Source organism: Babylonia areolata, chromosome 17 (assembly GCF_041734735.1).
Source record: "Babylonia areolata isolate BAREFJ2019XMU chromosome 17, ASM4173473v1, whole genome shotgun sequence".
Classification (NCBI taxonomy): domain Eukaryota; kingdom Metazoa; phylum Mollusca; class Gastropoda; order Neogastropoda; family Buccinidae; genus Babylonia; species Babylonia areolata.
Genome location: NC_134892.1, coordinates 9,102,537 through 9,121,953, shown reverse-complemented (window position 1 = coordinate 9,121,953; position 19,417 = coordinate 9,102,537). Strand labels below are relative to the sequence as shown.

General features: G+C 43.8%; 1 protein-coding gene across 4 annotated transcripts in view; it reads left to right on the top strand.

Moving 5' to 3' along the window:
* Window positions 1-19,417, top strand: part of LOC143291635 (uncharacterized) — a 171,379-nt gene that overhangs the window by 44,168 nt on the left and 107,794 nt on the right. For 3 of the 4 annotated variants that reach the window (XM_076601604.1, XM_076601602.1, XM_076601605.1), the window contains 12 exons: window positions 575-794; window positions 3,025-3,178; window positions 3,788-3,942; window positions 5,766-5,939; window positions 6,805-7,014; window positions 9,376-9,511; window positions 10,835-10,978; window positions 13,593-13,744; window positions 15,714-15,903; window positions 16,675-16,928; window positions 17,278-17,392; window positions 18,253-18,444. In XM_076601604.1, coding sequence (XP_076457719.1) covers window positions 575-794; window positions 3,025-3,178; window positions 3,788-3,942; window positions 5,766-5,939; window positions 6,805-7,014; window positions 9,376-9,511; window positions 10,835-10,978; window positions 13,593-13,744; window positions 15,714-15,903; window positions 16,675-16,928; window positions 17,278-17,392; window positions 18,253-18,444 — 2,096 coding nt within the window. The remainder of the gene's footprint in view (window positions 1-574; window positions 795-3,024; window positions 3,179-3,787; window positions 3,943-5,765; window positions 5,940-6,804; window positions 7,015-9,375; window positions 9,512-10,834; window positions 10,979-13,592; window positions 13,745-15,713; window positions 15,904-16,674; window positions 16,929-17,277; window positions 17,393-18,252; window positions 18,445-19,417) is intronic. The other variant, XM_076601603.1, reaches the window with a different exon arrangement.

Here is a 19,417-nt window from a genome sequence, read left to right as displayed (position 1 = left end):
AGTATGGCTGCCTACGTTGCGAGGTAAAAATGGCCATACACATAAAAGCCCACTCGTGTACATACAAGTGAATGTGAGAGTTGCAGCCAAAGAAGGAAGAAGAAGAAGAAGAAGTTTACTATCCATTGTGGAAGAATGCTTCTAGCCTTGTTTACATTTCCTTTCATCTGCTTTCATAGTTGTCTTCACCTCTTGCTGTGTGAAGGTGTCGCTATGAGCTGAACAACCTGAAGCAGGTGTGGGAGACCGTGTATACGCAAGAAGAAGACCAAATATGCACGTTAAAGATCCTGTAATCCTTGTCAGTGTTCAGTGGGCTATGGAAACAAGAACATACCCAGCATGCACACCCCCAAAAACAGAGTATGGCTGCCTACATTGCGAGGTAAAAATGGCCATACACATAAAAGCCCACTCGTGTACATACAAGCGAATGTGAGAGTTGCAGCCAAAGAAGGAAGAAGAAGAAGAAGAAGTAGAAGAAGTTTACTATCCATAGTGGAAGAACACTTCTAGCCCCATTTAAATTTTTTCATCTGCTTTCATAGTTGTCTCCTCCTCTTGCTGTGTGAAGGTGTCGCTATGAGCTGAACAACCTGAAGCAGGTGTGGGAGACGGTGCGCGTGATTGACGACCAGCAGTCGGAGTGGAAGCGCCACCGGTGGCAGAAGATGAACACCAAGTTCCTGCGGGAGGAAACCAACAAGCAGCTGGAGATCGTCAAGGGTCTCCCGGATGACGTGCTCACCTGGGACGTCTACATGGGGCTGCACGAGTCCATCACCACCATTCAGGTGTGTCCGGAGGAGGTTTCAGTCTCAGTTTCACTGCGTTCGGACAAATCCATATACACTACACCACATCTGCTAGGTGGATACCTGACAGAAGCATAACCCAGCGCGCTTAGTCAGGCTTTGAGTGGATGCTTATATATTTGTGTACCTATCAGAGTGGATTTCTGACCACATAATTTCACCAGAGGACGACGCTCTTGTTGCCATGAGTTCTTTTTCAGTGCGCCAAGTGCGTGCTGCATACAGGAACCTCAGTTTATCGTCTTATCCAAAAGACTCGATGCTCAGTTTGATTTACCAGTCAAACTTGGGGAAGAAGGGTGATAGGTGGATTTGAACCCATGCCCCCATCATGTCTCTCTGTATTGGCAGCTGAGTGTCTTAACCACTCTGCCACCTTTGTCTTATCTATTTATTTATTATTATTATTATTTTATTATTATCATTATTACTACTACCTTTTTCTATATTATAATTATTATTTATTTATTTATTTATTTAAGCTTATCTATTATTTATTCACCTTTCTTTTTTTTTCTCAAGGCCTGACTAAGCGCGTTGGGTTACGCTGCTGGTCAGGCATCTGCTTGGCAGATGTGGTGTAGCGTATATGGTTTTGTCCGAACGCAGTGACGCCTCCTTGAGCTACTGAAACTGAAACTGAAACTTTCAGAGGAGGGAGGTGGCAGAGTGTGTAAGACGCTGCTATCTGCCAGTACAGAGTCCATGAGGGTCTTGGTTCGATTCCCGCTCTCACCCTTTCATCTTAACTTTGACTGGAAAATCAAACTGAGTGTTTAGTAATTTGGACAAGATGATAAACCGAGAAGGTCCCGTGTGCAGCACGCACTTGGCGCACTGAAACAAGAACCCATGGCAATGAGAGCGTTGTTCAATGGTAAAATTGTGAAGAAGAAATCCACTCTGATAGGTACAAAAAATATATATGTGCATGCACACAAAGCCTGACTAAGCACATTGGGTTATGCTGCTGGTCAGACATCTGCCTGGCAGATATGGTGTAAGGTATGGATTTGTCTCGGAAGCCAGTGATGCCTTCTTGAGAAACTGAAACTCAGGTGTGTGTCCGTGGGGGTGGTGAGACTCTGTGTTATGGCTTGAACTGAACGTGTTCCCATGGTCTACGTTGCCATTACCACCCCTTCAGGTGTGTCGGGGGGGGGGGGGGGGGGGGGCATGTGAAAAATCAAAGAATATCAAAAAGAACAGGTACAAGGCCATTACACCATCGATCGCCTCAAAGAAATAAAAGCAGAGAGAGGGAGCGGCCGTAAGTCTAACACGAAAGGTAGAGCACGATGCTTTGCAAGTCAAACAAATATCGGCATCATTTCCAAACCAACATTGCGCAAATTTCTTCAAAACGGAACAGAGTCTCTGTGGGCTTTTCCAAATACAATAGACTGAACAACACACTAGACGCCACGTTCTTGGGGGTGGGGGTGGGGGGGGGGGGTCTCAGCTGTGTCATGGTTTGAACTTAATGTTTCCATCTCTGTTTCTGCTTTGTTGCCCCGAATGTGACTGTGTAATAATAATAATAATAATAATAATCATGATATGCACTTTTGTAGCACTGTTCCCTCACATGTTTTATGTTTATTTGCTTATTTATCATCATTGTTGTCTTATTTATTTAATTATTTATTTATTATTATTATTATTTTATCATTATTTTCATTACTACTTTTTTATATCATAATTATTATTTTTTTATTTATGTATGTACGCTTATCTCTCTCTCTCTCTATATATATTTTTTAAAATTATTTTTTGTTTCTCAAGGCCTGACTAAGCGCGTTGGGTTACGCTGCTGGTCAGGCATCTGCTTGGCAGATGTGGAGTAGCGTATATGGATTTGTCCGAACGCAGTGACGCCTCCTTGAGCTACTGAAACTGAAACTGAAACTGTTCCCTCACAGAGAGGCTCACAGCGCTTCACAAATTAAACATAACAATAAAGAAACAACAATTCTCAACAAAATTTAAATAACAAATAATCACTCATGGCGCTCCACAAATTACATGTTACAAAGGAGAAGCAACAATCATAAGAAAAACGAATTATGTTATAACTTCAAGCCTGCAATGCAGTATACATGAAACATATCGTGCACATCGCTCCAGGAATTTAGGTTGCTAAAATTGGATATAACCATCTGAAAATACATGCATTTATTTTCATGCCTGGTTGACTGGCTGTCCCCAGGCATGTCTGCCGCTGATCGACGACCTCAGCAACCCGGCCATGCGGACACGACACTGGAAACAGCTGGTGCGGGTCACGGGCGGGGCCTTCACCATCGACAACGACACCCTCAAACGCATGACCCTCAAGGAGCTGCTGAGCCTCGGCCTGCAGAGTGAGTGATAATGATGATGATGATGATAATCGTATTAATGATAATGATGATGATAATGATAATTGTATTAATGATGATGATGATAACTGTATTAATGATGATGTTGATAATGATAATAATGGTACCTTTATACAGCACTTTTCAACCTGTTCTCGGTCTGCAGAGTTAGTGCTTCTACTACTTCTACAACTACTATTTCTGTTACTAGTAATGATGATGACGATAATAGTTATAATGATAGTAATAATAAAAGAAGAAGAAAGAGAAGAAGAAAAAGAATATATTTATATAACACTTTCAAACCTCTCAAAGTTTTTTTTTTTTTTACAATAAGAGGTCAGTGACACAGAAAGCACACAAACACACTCGCACCCATATCCATGCATGCACGCATGCATGCATACATATACGCATATATATGGTATATGCACATAAACCTATGCATGCATTGACACACAAACACACACACACACACACACACACACACACACACACACACATGCGCGCGCGCACACACACACATACATACATACACTCACACTCATACATACATAGGTTCAAATCTTGACATCTTTTTACAATCATTTTTAAACAAAATTTGTTCTGCAGAACATGTGGACGATGTGCGTGCCATTGTACAGCGTGCGGTCAAAGACCTGGCCATTGAAATGTCTCTCAAGACCTACGAAGAAGTCTGGCTCAGCAAAATCTTTGACCTGCGACCTCACACGAGAAACAAGACTCCCTCCAGTGAATTGACACAGGTGCTGAATAGCGTGTGGTTGTATCTGTTTTTTCTTCTTCTTCTTCCTTCATGGGCTGCAACTTCCACCTTTACTAGTATGTACATGAGTGGGCTTTTACGTATTGACCGTTTTTAACCCACAATGTAAGCAGCCATACTCCGTTTCCGGGGGTGTGCTGGGTATGTTCTTGTTTCTATAACCTGCCAAACGCTGACGTGGATTACAGGATCTTTAACGTGCGTATTTGATCTTCTGCTTGTGTGTATACACACGAAGGGAGTTCAGACACAAGCAGGTCTGCACATATGTTGACTTGGGAGATCGGAAAAATCTCCATCCTTTACCCACAGGGCGCTGTTTCTGAGATTCGAACCCGAGACCCTCAGATTGAAAGTACAAGCTTTAACCACTTGGCTGTTGCGCTCGTCATGTCTGTTTCAAATCGTTTATGTCAGATATTCTTGCCTTCACTTTCTTATTTTCTTCTGTTGTTTCAAGAAAATCAAATGTAATTTGCTTATTGCAGACATGAAACATTTTTGCATAAAGTTCCGGTTTAACTGAATGTTGGAGGATTTTTATTGTGTGCATGATTCTTGTTTGCTGAAGGAGGAAGGTGGAAGAATGGTTAAGACACTCATATGCCAGTACAGTGCTCGTGAGGGTCTGGGTTCGATTCCCACTCTTGCCCTTTCTCCCAAGTTTGACTGGAATAATCAAACTGAGCGTTTAAGTCATTCAGATGAAACGATCAACTGAGGTCCTGTGCACAGCATGCACTTGGCACACTGAAAACGAACCCACGTCAAAAAAAATGATTGCCCTCTAGCAAAATTCTGTAGAAGAAATCTCTGTGGCTGCCTTCACCTCTACACACCATCTCGCTCACTACGATCAGCTTCGGATCCATTCCATTTACGCATACCCAGATTCAAACTCTCGACTGTTGGTCGCCGTTCTTTCTCTGTCTCTGGACCTTGCAATTGGAATGAACTTCCTCTTTTGCTTCGTCAAGTCTCCACACTCAGCTCTTTCAAGTCTGGCCTTAAAACCCACCTCTTCCCAAAATAGCCTCCCTTCCCTGTATCTTCCTTGTCTTTAGTTTCTCCAGTTTTAGAGTTATGCGTACGTGTGAATGACTGGTGCGAAAGCGCTTAGATTTGTCTCTGCACAAGATTCAGCGCTATATAAGTACCATTATTATTATTATTATTTAAATCCACCCTGACAGGTACACAAATATACATTTATACACTCAGGGCCTGACCACCCGTGCTGGCCTATGCTGCTGGTCTAGCATCTGCCTGTCAGATGTGGTGTAGCGTATATGGATTTGTCTGAACGCAGTGATGCCTCCTTGAGAAACAGAAACTGCAACTGCAACTGAAGAACATGATTATGATGATAACTCTGTCGGAAAAGGTGATCATTTTGATATTACAGTGCAGTCAAGACTACGCAGGAGGTTAGAAGTCTGATAAGAAATGAAAATTTGTGTAGCTTTTTGTCCTTTTTTTTCATACACTACAAGCTGTCATTGCACACAAAAATTATCAGTCAAGCATTACTCAGAAAACGAAAATAAAAACAGCTTTCTTGCCAGTTATTCTTTTTTTTTTTTTTTTTTTTTTTTTTTGCTCAACGTCTCATTTCATTGAAAAAAGATCTATTGACTGAAAATCATCCGTTTTTGCTTGTCATATCATTTTCGAAATAAAACCAATTCACAGAAAATGATCCATCTTGCAAAAGGAAAAAAAAAAGATTAAAGAATCATCCATATTGCTTGTCATATTATTTTGAAAAAAAAAAAAAAAATCGTCAAAATCATCATCCCTCAGGACAACCAGTCCGAGTACTCCCAGAGCGAAGCAGGCGCCTCCCAGAACCAGGGCCCGGCGGGTCGGCAGATGGGGACTCGGACCACCAGCCGCATCTCCAACCAGAGCTCCCACAGCAAGAACAAGCGTAGCTCCATCTCCTCCCTGCCTGCCTCCCTGCTCAACCTGGGGGAGGTAGGGGATGCTGTGTGTGTGTGTGTGTGTGTGTGTGTGTGTGTGTGTAGAGAGAGAGAGAGAGGGTGGGTGGGTGAGGCAGTTTTGTGTGTGTGTGTGTGTGGAGGGGGGGGGCGTGAGGGAGTTTTGTGTGTGTGTGTGTGTGCGTTTGTGGTGTTTGTGTGTGTGTGTTTGTTGTGTACGTTTGTGTGAGTGTGTGTAAACATGTGTGTGAGAGAATGTGTGTGAGTGTGTGTGTGTGTAGTGTGTGCATGTGTGGAGAAGGATGGGTGAATGTGTGTAATTGAATTTCTTCTCTGTCTGTGTGTGTGTGTTGTGTGTGTGTGTGTGTGCATGCACATATGTGTGTGCGTATGTGTTTAGTCATTGAGGTTTGCATCACACAACAGGTGTACAGTGCTTGTAGCTTGGGACTGATTTAAAAAAAGAATCTTTATTGATCTTTTCATCTGTGCTTTTGTGTTACAAGTACATAAGCACCCCCCCCCCCCAAACCCCCCAAAAAGGCCAACTATTGTTTCAGTACATTTTCAGGCAACAGACAGGACTAAGATGAGATGTGAAAAGATGTTTTAAATTAAAATAAACACAATGCAGTAATGATCACAGTACAAAGGAATCGAAAAGGCACTGAATCATTAAAAACGCCCTCAGCTGTTTTGACCCTCGTCTGACTGAGATCATCTTAGATTATCTCATAAACACACACACACACACACACACACATTCACGCACACACACACACACACACACACACACACACACACAAACACACACACACACGCACACACACTCACTCTTTCACACACACACACACTCCCCTTCACCTACACCTATTTGACCCTTGTCTAACCCTCCAAAACAGGATTCTGGTCATCTGCTGCTCCTGACGAACACGGAGCCCATCTTTGAAGAGCTGGAGCACCACCAGGTGACCCTGCAGGCCATGCAGAGCAACTCTGCTGCAGGCTCCTTCCTGGATGAGGTCCTCAAGTGGCAGAAGAAGCTGCAGACCATTGAGGCCGTGCTGACCACCTGGCTGGAAGCGCAGGAGAAGTGGGTGGAGCTTGAAGAGGTGAGGCTTGTCTCTGATTTGTTGGTCTGTGTTAATGGAGAGGTTGGGTGGAGCTTGAAGAGGGTGGGAATTTATCTCTGATTGGTTGGTTTGTGTTACTGGAGAAGTGGGTGGAGCTTTAAGAGGTGGGGCTTTGTCTCTGATTGGTTTGTGTTACTGGAGAAGTGAGTGGAACTTTAAGAGGCGGGGCTTTTCTCTGATTGGTTGGTTTGTGTTACTGGAGAAGTGGATGAAGCTTGAGGAGGTGAGGCTTGTCTCTGACTGGTTGGTCTGTATAAATGGAGGAATGGGTGGAGCGTGAAGAGGTGAGGCTTGTCTCTGATTGGTTGGTCTGTATCAATGGAGGAGTGGGTGGAGTTTGAAGAGGCTGGGTTTTGTCTCTGATTCCATGGTTTGTGTTACTGGAGAATTTGGTGAGGCTTGAAGAGCTGGGCTGTGAGGCTTGTCTCTGATTGGTTGGTTCATGTCTCTGGAGAAGTGGTTGGAGCTTGAAGAACTGAGGCTTGTCTCTGATTGGTTGGTTTGTGTCACTGGAGAAGTGGTTAGAGCTTGAGGAGCTGAGGCTTGTCTCCAAATAGTTAGTTTGTGTCACAGAAGAAGTGGGTGGAGCTTGAAGAGGTTATGTTTTCTCCGACTGGTTGGTTTGTGTTACTGGAGGAGTGGGTGGAGCTTGAAAAGGTGGGGTTTTGTCTCTGATTGATTGGTTTGTGTTACTGGAGGAGTGGGTGGAGCTTGAAGAGGTGGGGCTGTCTTTGATTGGTTGGTTTGTGATAATGGAGGAATGGGTTGAGCTTGAAGAGTTTGGCTTTGTCCCTGGTTTATTTGCATTATTTGAGAGCTTGAAGAGGCGGGGCTGTCTCTGATTGGTTGGTTTGTGATAATGGAGGACTGGGTGGAACTTGGAGAGGTGGGGCTTTGTCTCTGGTTCATTTGTGTCACTGGAGAATAGGGTGGAGCTGGAAGAGGTGAAGCTTGTCTCTGAATTGCTAGTTTGTGTTACTGGAGAAGTGGGTTGAACTTGAGGAGCTTGAAGAGGTGAGGCTTGTCTTTGATTAGCTGGTATATGTGTTAGGTTTGGTGATGGTCTTGTATTGGGTTGCAAGCATGAGTGTTGGGAATTTGGCTGGGAATCTGATTTGCTGGTTTGGGAGGGTGTCTGTGAAGAGACGCAAGCTGATATGGTTTGGACACAACACTCGACACACCAGCTTGTCCAAAACAATCATGCAAGGCACCATCGAGGGCGGGAGAAGAAGAGGAAGACAGCAGAAGAACTGGCATGAGAACATCAAACAATGGACCAGACTCCACACACGTGAGCTGCTGCCAGCGGCTGCCGACAGAGACAGATGGAGAAGGGAGGTTGCGTCTGCGGTCCTCAGGCTTCCCCCAATGACTACTTTGTAGTTATGGGCCTGAGGCTGAGGTTGAGGAGGAGGGTGTCTGTCAGGTCTGGGTGATGATGAAGATGTGGTATGAACCTAGTAGAACCTTGTTATGTAATCTCTAGACATTTGGATTGCCGTTGTTATCCCTAACCTTATCAGTCTCCATGGTTTATAATTGAAAGGGAAACTTTGTTCTCCCCCTCCCTCTCCCCATATCTCTTTTTTTTATATATTTTTTTAATTATTATTTTTTAAAATTTGTATTTGTCCATGCTACAAAGAATTACGGTATCATTATTTTGGATCAAACACAATTAATGAAGGGCAATTCAGTGATTTAATGCAATGCCCTGATGTAATGTCAATGCAAAATCTAGCCCATTTTGTATTTTACGCTGAGAAAAAGCGTGACATATTGATGGAGCAAAGCAACTGATTATTTGCTGTTCCTGTTCTAGACGAATATCCATACACATGCACTGCAGGTGTGAGCCGCAGGCCACAGCTCAGTTCAAATGAAGGATGCATCGCGCGCGTGCGCGCGTGGTGTGTGAGAGGGTGTGTGTGTGTGTGTGTGTGTGTGTGTGTGTGTGAGAGTGTGTGTGTGTGTTTGTGTGTGTGTGTGTGTGTGTGTGTGAGACTTATCCACATGTCAGCTAAGTAAATTGTAGGATTGTGTAATCAGAGTCCAAGCAAAATTGTAATGTACTAGAATACTGTCTGTTATTGTTGACAATGTTAGGAGCCTGATGACTTAAGAACATGAAACCATCTGGAATCTGGAATCTATTTTTTGTTGTTGTTAATGTCACTTTTTATGCTTGCTTCTTTCTTCATAATTTTTTTTAATGTTTTTTTTTTCCCTGTAATTTTCTGTTCTTTCTTTTTCCGTGTGTCCACAGCCCTTTTGCCTTTAAATTTTTTTTTTTTTAATAGAATATTGATTCTGGTTATTACCTGTTCTTTTGCTCAGGTGTACACAGGTGCTGATGTCAGGGCAGCACTTTCCCATGATGCCAACCGGTTTGCCATGGTGAACAAGGATTTCCGCCTTCTGATGCGTGCCACAGAGAGAAATCCCAATGTCCTTCAGTGCTGCTCTCGTAAAAGTAAGAATATCTTCATGAATATGATTCTTTTTATTCGCACATGCACACAAACTGATAAACATTTTTTTTGTTGTCTGTGCTTTCAAGCTGCACCACCAAGAAAAATATAGAAATGGCAAATGGGTGGTGGTGGTGGGGTGTGGGTTGGAGGCCTTTATTGTTTTTTTAAAGTTTTTTTTAGAAGAAATCTCATTTGAGTCATGAAGCATTGCCTCTTTTGTTTTGTTGACTTACTTTCTTTTGCTGCTTTTGTTCTTTTTTTTTTTTTTAGCCTTACTTTTTCTCTTTTACACTGTTATAAAATTCTGTTTTGTTGAATATGCGTGTATCTATATCATCATTGGCTATCGGATAGGTGCTATAGAATTATCTATATCATCATTGGCTATCGGATAGCTGCTATATAAGTATCCATATCATCATTGGCTATCGGATAGCTATAAGTATCCATATCATCATTGGCTATCGGATAGCTGCTATATGAATATCCATATGAGTATCCATATCAACATTGGTTATTGGATAGCTGCTATATTTGTATTTGTATTTCTTTTTGTCACAACAGATTTCTCTGTGTGAAATTTGGGCTGGTCTCCCCGTGGAGAGCGCGTCGCTATACTACAGCGCCACCCATTTGTTTTGTATATTTTCCTGCATGCAGTTTTATTTGTTTTTCCTATCGAAGTGGATTTTTCTAGAGAATTTTGCCAGGAACAACCCTTTTGTTGCCGTGGGTCCTTTTACATGCACTAAGTGCATGCTGCACATGGGACCTCAGTTTATTGTCACATCCGAATGACTAGCGTCCAGACCACCACTCAAGGTCTAGTGGAGGGGGAGAAAATGTCGGCGGCTGAGCCGTGATTCGAACCAGCGTGCTCAGCTTCTCTCGCTTCCTAGGCAGACGCGTTACCTCTAGGCCATCACTCCACATAGGCCATCACTCCACATGTAAGTATCCATATATATATGATAGTCGTGTCCGACTATGACCATCAGAACAGCAGAGGAGCAACTGCTGTTTTAACTATCTGGGCTAGAATTTTATTTTAGTGGAGAGTGTCTTGCCCAAGTACATCCTCACTCTATCGGCCAAGAGGGTTTTAGGACAGTTGGCGTGTGGATGGTTCCCAAAGGCCAACTAGTCCACAAGGCTGCAGTACTAAGAGCCAGTGCAATTTTGCCTCCTTGTTTGAGAGTCATAGTCCTTCACAAAAGACTAAGCTGTAAATGGTTTCCCATTGACTGAAGAAACCATATCATCATGATCATCATGATCATGATCATCATCATCATCAGCCTTGTTCCTTCTGTTCCTGACAGACATCCTGAAGATCCTGCAGCACATGACCTACAGTCTGGAGACGTGCAGGAAGTCTCTGCTCAACCACCTGGAGCGCCGCCGTCAGATCTTCCCACGATTCTACTTCCTGTCCATGGAGGACGTCCTGCACATCGTCTGCAATGGTCGGTGCTGTCGTTTTCTCCTGTCTTACTTTCTTTCTTTCTGTCTTTCTTTTTTTTTGTTTAAAGCCCAGGGCTTGGTGAATGAAAAGTCATATCATTTACCTGTCTCATTTTTCTGGTTGAATAAAATCTCTCTTTTTTTTTTCTTTCTTTCTTTCTTTCTTCCTTTCTTTCATTCTTTTTGTTTATGGCCCATGGCAGGGTGGGAAAAAGACTGTCAAATGCTTATCTCATTTCTGTGGTTGAATAAAATCTTGCAGCGTAAACAAAGTGAGTCTATGTTTTAAACGCGAAGCTTTATAATAACAAATACAGAACACATTTTAACGATTAGATTTTTTTTAAAGTGTCTTGAAGGCCTTGCCTCTCTTGTCTTTCTTTCTTTCTTTCTTCCTTGCTCTCTTTCCGTTTGTTTATGCCTCAGGGCTGGGCATATCCTCGTTAACGCATACCGAAAATGGAAATGATGAGTGGTGGCATTAGATCATAACCTACATAAAAGAAATGGATTGTAACAATTTGAGGGATTCGAAACAAGTGCAAGGTTTTATCAAAACAACCAATTTGGAGTTTGCATCAGCAACAGGGCGGACTACATGTCATTCTGTAAAGTATGTGTAAAGTATGCGTATTTCTGTTTCTGCACAAGTATGATAGTCGTGTCTGACTATGACCATCAGAGCAGCAGAGGAAACAGCTGCTGTCCCAACTAACGACAATAATGGCTTAGTCGCGGAGCCACACTGAGTGAGCGTCCCTCCCAGAGTGGAGACCGCCACCACGTCCCTCAAACAACAGCCCCCCATGAATCTGCCGACACTGACAACATTCACAGGACTCACCTCAAGCACGGAAGTGGAGGGGTATCGAAACAGGTCTCCATGAGAGCAGGGCATGAAAGGCCAGAGACATTGAGGCTGTTTTGTTTATATTGATGATGATGAAGGAGGAGGATGACGATGACGATGACGATGTTGCTATGGAGGTCCATTTTGGTTTGGGACTGCGTGACAAGGCTGTACTCTACGCTTCCTTTCATAATGATATCCCGGCGTTAACCAGGCCCGAGAGATACAGACACTTTCAGTGTTGGTCAGGTAATTAGAGCAACACACCCAAAAACGCATCCTTGAAGTGGATGACACTCGACTGTGTGGTCCCAGTCTCCCCATTTAAGCCCACAGCACACTCAACTCAACTTTTTTTTTTTGTTTGTTGTCTTTTGTATCTTTTTTGTGTGTGTCTTTTTTTTATATTTTTTTTTGTGTTCCTTCCATCATCATTTTTCTCCTTTCTGTTGTGTTTTCTTTTTTTTCTCATGTTTTTAATTTCTTCTTCCCAATGGCATGTTCAAACACTTACAAGACCATGCAACATATATTACACATACATGATGACTTCACACAAAATCATATTCCCTGAAAGAAGCTGCTGTCCCAACTATCTGGACTAGAATTTGATTATAGTGGAGAGTTACTGCAGCATTTAATTCTTTGACCTGACATCTCTGACGTTTTTTTTTAGGGATTAAGTTAAAACAATAGATCAGTAGGTGTCAGTTATTTAGTTTGTCTCATTGACATTTTGACTCGATTTGTCCGCAAGGGGGAATTTCAACAAATCCCCAGCCACAGTATTACCCGGTGCTGCCATGGACACCAGATCCGACAGTGTCACTGCACAACACCATGACAAACCTGCAGATTACTATCATTGAATGGGCATTATCAGTGGAGGGACAGGGCACAGTAAACAAGTGTGGATGGAGTGTTTGAGTTCTGAAATTTGCAGTTCTAATCATGGCAGTGCCTGTGTATGGGTGATGGACGGAGATCGTTTTCCAGTCTTTCAGGTATGCTTGTAGAGGCTGCCAGTATAAGTTTTGGTGGACAGCCTCTCTGTGAAGCTGGAAGCTGGTTGGGCGCATTGGCTGAGTAGTTACAAGCGTTGGACTTTCAATCTGAGGGTCCCTGGTTCGAATCTTGGTATCAGCACCTGGTGGGTAAAGGGTGGAGATTATTTCAGGTCAACATATGTGCAGACGTGCTAGTGCCTGAACCCCCTTCATGTGTATACACACGCAGAATAACAGATACGCATGTGTTTGGTGGGTTATGGAAACAAGAACATACCCAGCATGCACACCCCCCAAAAACGGAGTATGGCTGACTACATGGAGGGATAAATAAACGTGTTACATGTCTTTCTGAGTGTGTATGTGTGTGTGCCTGAAATCTGATTGAATGACACTGGAAACGAATGATGAGCACCCATTGCTGGTGTCAGTCGGTGACACCCATGCAGGTAGCCTGTTGTGCAAGTGACTCCTCCATGTTTGTAAAGCAATTAGATCTTGTTTTCCGACCAAGGATAGGCGCTATATAAGTAAGTATCCATGTCATCTGTTGTGAAAATGACTCCGAGTTTGTAAAACACTTAGAGCTTGGTTTCCGACTGAGAATAGGCGCTATATAACTAAGTATCCACGTCATCTGTTGTGCAAATGACTCCGAGTTTGTAAAACGCTTAGAGCTCGGTTTCCGACCGAGGATAGGCGCTGTATAAGTAAGTATCCTTATCAAATCTAACTAACTCAGGGCCTCTCACCTTTCAGGCTACGACCTGAACCAGGTGAACTTGTACATCAGCAAGCTGTTTGAGCACCTTGGCAGTCTGGTGTTTGAGGAGGTGGAGGACAATGACAAGTACGGCTTCATCATCACAGGTGTGGACTCTGCTCTTGGGGAGAGGCTCCACTTTCAGCAGGTGTGTAGCGGAGTCCTGTCGCTTAAAACTCATTCCACTCCAGGTATGAGTTAACTTGCACCATTGTTACTTCCCCTGTTGGCAATATCCACGTCCCCCCCCCCCCCCCCCTGTACTTTTCCATTTATAAGCCGGAAATATTTGTAAATTAGTTAATACTTCCCCTCCACAATTTGACTGGCTTTCTTTACGTCTCTTGACAGGGGAAGAAATGTAGAGTATATGTTACGATGTTATTTAAACAAATTTATGATTTTTCTGTCTAAAGAACGAAACTAGATAGACAGAACACAGGGGAAGAAATGTGGATATTGCGGACCTGTGGGGCAGGTACGAGTATTCTCGTACCAACACACTACTCTAATTTCGTTTATTCTTGCTCGGTACACACTCGGCATTCTAAGCTGAAGCATCTATGTATCCCAGAAGCATGAAAATGAAGTTTTGTGTGACTGATTGAAGCAACAATGCTGCATCCGTGACGGGCACAATAGCCGAATAGTTAAAGTGTTGGACTTTCAATCTGAGGGTCCCGGGTTCGAATCTCGGTGATGGCGCCTGGTGGGTAAAGGGTGGAGATTTTTCCGATCTCCCAAGTCAACATATGTGCAGACCTGCCAGTGCCTGAACCCCCTTCGTGTGTATACGCAAGCAGAAGATCAAATACGCACGTTAAAGATCCTGTAATCCATGTCAGCGTTCGGTGGGTTATGGAAACAAGAACATACCCAGCATACACTCCACGAAAGCGGAGTATGGCTGCCTACATGGTGGGGTAAAAACGGTCATACATGTAAAAGCCCACTCGTGTACATACGAGTGAAGGTGGGAGTTGCAGCCCACGAACACAGAAGAAGCAGAAGAAGAAGCTCCATCAGTTTTTTGCCGGTTTTTTTTTTGCGAACCAGCATTTTTTTTTTTTTTTTTTTTTTTTACTGCAGTGTTCTCATATAGTGCTGGTCCAGGGATGTAGCTGTAGGGTAGAACAAGTTAATCCCTTGACTGCTGGAACCATGGTGAAAAGAGATCAGTGTAGCATGAATTTTAAGCTCACTTTAACCCCTTAACTGCTAAACCTTGGTGAATTCAGATTGGTGCGTCATGAATCTTAAGTGCAGTCACTACTTTTTGTATACTTTTAAATGGTGTGATTTGTTGTTGTTTTTTTTGCTGTGAGAAAAGTAAGAAAAGTAATGCGATTACAAAAAAAAATATAGAATGGTGGCATATATCTTGACCTGTATGTATGTGTGATAGTCCCATATATCCGACAATGACCAGTTTCAGTTTCAGTTTCAGTAGCTCAAGGAGGCGTCACTGCGTTCGGACAAATCCATATACGCTACACCACATCTGCCAAGCAGATGCCTGACCAGCAGCGTAACCCAACGCGCTTAGTCAGGCCTTGAGAAAAAAAAAACAACAACAACAAAAATAACAATGACCATTGAAACAGCAATGGCAGCAACTGCTATCCTGACTGTCTGCAAGTTTATTCTGTAAGTTTCTGAAACAACAATAATAACAATAATGATTGATATTAACTACAATAGAAAGAAAAAACAGCAACAGATAGACTGATAAAAAATGATGATAAAAAAGGTGATTATTATAACAACAACAGCCAACAATCATAATCCTGATGACAATGATAGTTAATAAAGGAAATGTAATAATAAAAAAAAGATAATCATATAATGATTTGTAATGATAGTAATTATAATAATGGTAATGATTAATGATAAGAAGAAGATGAAGAAAAAGAACAGCACCAACAACAACAATAGTAATAATCAATAAAAAATCATCTCCAAAACACACACCACCTAATTCCCTCTGTGTGTGTGTGTGTGCGTGCACGTGCATGCATGTGCATATGTGTGTGCGTGCATGCATGCCTGTGTACATGGGCATGTATGTTACCTGTGTCTGTGTGTGTTGTGATTGTTGTTTTGTTGTTGTTCGACAGCCGGTGGCCTGTGAGGGGCAGATAGAGACATGGCTCACCACCTTCCTCACCCAGCTGAAGTCCTCCCTCCAGTACCAGCTGGCCACGGCCATGGGCGTGGAGAAGCCCCAGGTCCAACCCCCGCCCAGAGCTGAGGCTGACAGGAAGGCCACCGCGGCCTCCGCCAAGCCAGAGTCCTCCCTGAAGAAAGGTGAGGGGTCGTGTGATGTGAGCATCAGTTTCAGTGTCTCAAGGAGGCGTCACTGTGTTCGGACGAACCCATGTTATACGCTACACCACAACTGGTATGCAGATACCTGACCAGTAGCATAATTCAGTGTGCTTAGTCAGGCTTCGAGTGCCTGCATATATATTTGTGTACCTATCAGAGTGGATTTCCAGAGGACAACATTCTCGTTGTCATGCTTTCTTTTTCTGCACTCCAAGGGATTCCATGGGACTTCAGTTTATCGTCTCATCCGGAAGACTACATGCTCTGTTTGATTTTCCAGTCAAACTTAGGAGAAAGGTGGAGAGCGGGATTCAAACCCAGACCCTCACGGACTCTCTGTATTGGCAGATGAGCATCTTTACCATTCTGGCCACCTTCCTCCTACAAGTTCCCACGCCAAGCATCTGACGTTTATTAGACCTGGGAAGCATCCAGCCCTCTGACTATTCGTCCACCATACCCTTCAGTCATAATTCAAAATCTGAACCCATTGCAACTAATGAACGATAAAACTTCTGTGTAGTGATCTTGTCAGTGTTTATGTATGCTCTTTTGAAGAAAATACTACCATATAATGCTTCACTGGTTTTTGATGGAAATCATTTGTGTGTTGTTTTTTTTTTTTTTGTTGAATTTGGTTACATGTGTTTTCCGTACAAATATAACCTTCACTGCAAGGGGAAAAAAGAGGATAAATAAAAAGAAAAAGAATTTAGGTGTTTGACTTTTGCTCTTCATGAAATTCCGCAGACCCCAAAGGTGGCTCCCGCTCAATGAGCCGCATGGGGAGCCGGCTGAGTCAGAGGGAGCCGGTGCCCCCAGAGACGGAGGCGGTGGAGCCAGAACCGGAGCCGGTGGAGTACGCCGAGCGTGACGACGGGGGCCGTTCCTGGACGCTGGAGCATGTGTCGGAGATTGTGTACCTGGCCACGCAGATCCAGATGTCCTCACAGATCAAGGACGCTCTGGCCTCCCTGGAGGGTGGGGACAGCAAGGCGCTGGAGGTGGGTGGGTCGGAGGTGTGGGGGTGAGGGTGGCGGTGGGTGTGGGGGTGTGTGTGGTTGTGGGTGTAAGTGCGTGTGTGTGGTGGAGGGAGGGAGGGATAGGGAATGTGTGTGTGTGGGGGTGGTGGTAATGGGTGAGTGGGTGTTGGGTGTGTGTGTGTGGGGGGATGGATGGGTGTGTTGGGTGTGTGTGTTGGGAGGGGGGTTATATGTGTGTGTGTGTGCGTGTGCGTGTGTGTGCGTGTGTGTGTGCATCATGTGTGTGTGTGTCTGTGTGTGTGTGTGCGTTTGCATTTGTCAATTAATGAGTCAATTAATGTACTGACAGAGTCAATTAATGCCCTGACAGGATGCCCTGGAAAAGATTGACGCTGGGATCCAGGGGACGATTCTGTTGCTGAAGGGCCTGGAAGGAGAGAAGGAGTCTCGCATCAACAAACACAAACAGAAGACGGAAACAGAAGGTGAGCATCCTGCAGCCCGGTATAACAGCTGCTGCTGCTGTTGCTGCCACTGCTAAAGCTGATATTGATACTGTTTGTATCAGCGACATTGTCGGTGGTACTACTTCTTCTTCTGCGTTTGTGGGCTGCAACTCCCACGTTCTCTCGTATGTACATGAGTGGGCTTTTACGTGTATGACCGTTTTTACCCCGCCATGTAGGCAGCCATACTCCGCTTTCAGGCGTGTGTATGCTGGGTTTGTTCTTGTTTCCATAACCCACCGAACGCTGACATGGATTACAGGATCTTTAATGTGTGTATTTGATCTTCTGCTTGCGTCTACACACGAAGGGGGTTCAGGCACTAGGAGGTCTGCACATATGTTGACCTGGGAGATCGTAAAAATCTCCACCCTTTACCCACCAGGCGCCGTCACCGTGATTCAAACCCGGGACCCTCAAATTGACAGTCCAACGCTTTAACCACTCGGCTGTTGTGCCTGTCGTCAGTGGTACTACAACTTTTGTTGCTTTTCACTTCAAAAAACGATGAAATACGCATTGCGGACATTTAATTCCCAACTCAGAGAATCAAAACTTACTCGTGTATATATCTCTATGGTTTCACACCATCCACCCCAGCACTTCTGGTTGTTAAACTAACCTAATCCAATGAACAAAAATAAATTAGGATTATTTCGACACCCCCAAAACACTTGACAGAATTTAAATATTCATCTTTTATTTATTTTTTAAAATAATTCTTTCAAGCATAGTTACATGAAATATTGAGAGAGATCAAGAAAATATTCCCACACCTGTAAAAATACCCCACTTGACCTCATTTGCACAACCTTGACCCCTTACGACCCCACCCCCAGCAGGTCAGACGGGTGCAGCGACCCAGGAGGGTGGGGGTGAGCAGGACAGCATGGTGGACCTGGCGGGTGCCCGCAGCCTGACCTCCCTGCAGAAGGCATCCACCCAAGACCTCACAGGGACTGGGGAGGAGCTGAGGACCCCGCCCCCTGAGGAGGAGGGCGGAACTACTCCGCGCGGCCCTGCCAGTGATGGTCAGTTTGGGGTGTTGGTGGTGGTGTTTGTGTGTGTGTGTGTGTGTGTGTGTGTGTGTGTGTGTGTGTGTACCTATCTATCTATCTGTAAAGGTAGGTTGGTTTGCACAGCAAGCAACAGCTTGGATGGAGTGGTGGTTTTAACTCTCTCCATACGAACGGCGAAAGACACGACGTTAACAGCGTTTCACATCAGTTACCATCATCAAAATATTCCAAGCGGAAGGCTCTTATACTGAAGAGGTGAATGTTGACAAAGAATACCACAATTCTGACGACGGAAGCTAAAGGTTGGGTCATTCTGACACCCACTGGACTTCCGAGGGGGTCTGTGTAGAGGAGAAGAGAGGAATGGCCGTACTGAGTGAGTTAAAAAGCTCTCATTTAAAGCTCATGTTGGTCGTACTGTACCTCCAAAAGGAAGGTTGCTACGCACAGCAAGCGACAGCCATTTGCACTGTGTAGTGCTGTCCAGGGCTTGCTACCCGCTCCTGACTCACAGCGGACCAGATAGAAACCACTCACTCAAGCAAAGAGAACCTCCCCATAACTCGGCAGGGACCTCTGTTTTTTTGTTTGTTAAGTGTTAAGACTGTTGTTTTATTTATAATTCTGGTTTTTTACCCTCTGTGATCTGCTCATGTTGTTTTTTGAGAAACGTTTCCTTAAGTGGTTTCTATCTGGGAAGCTCAAAGAGCACTTCATAGTGCGAAATAGCTGTGGCTTGCTGTGCATGCCAACCTCCCTTTTGGAGGCACATTAGGACAAACATGAGCATAAAGGAGAGGTTTTTGAAACTCCCCCCCCCACCCCATCCAAAACACAGTTTGAAAGGTTAAGTTTACCAAGACTGTCATTTGATGCTTTCTCCATTACTTTATGGAAAACGAAGACATCTTGGTTTAGATTTATATATATATATATATATAGATATAGATATGTAGATATAGATAGATAAATAGATAGAGAGATA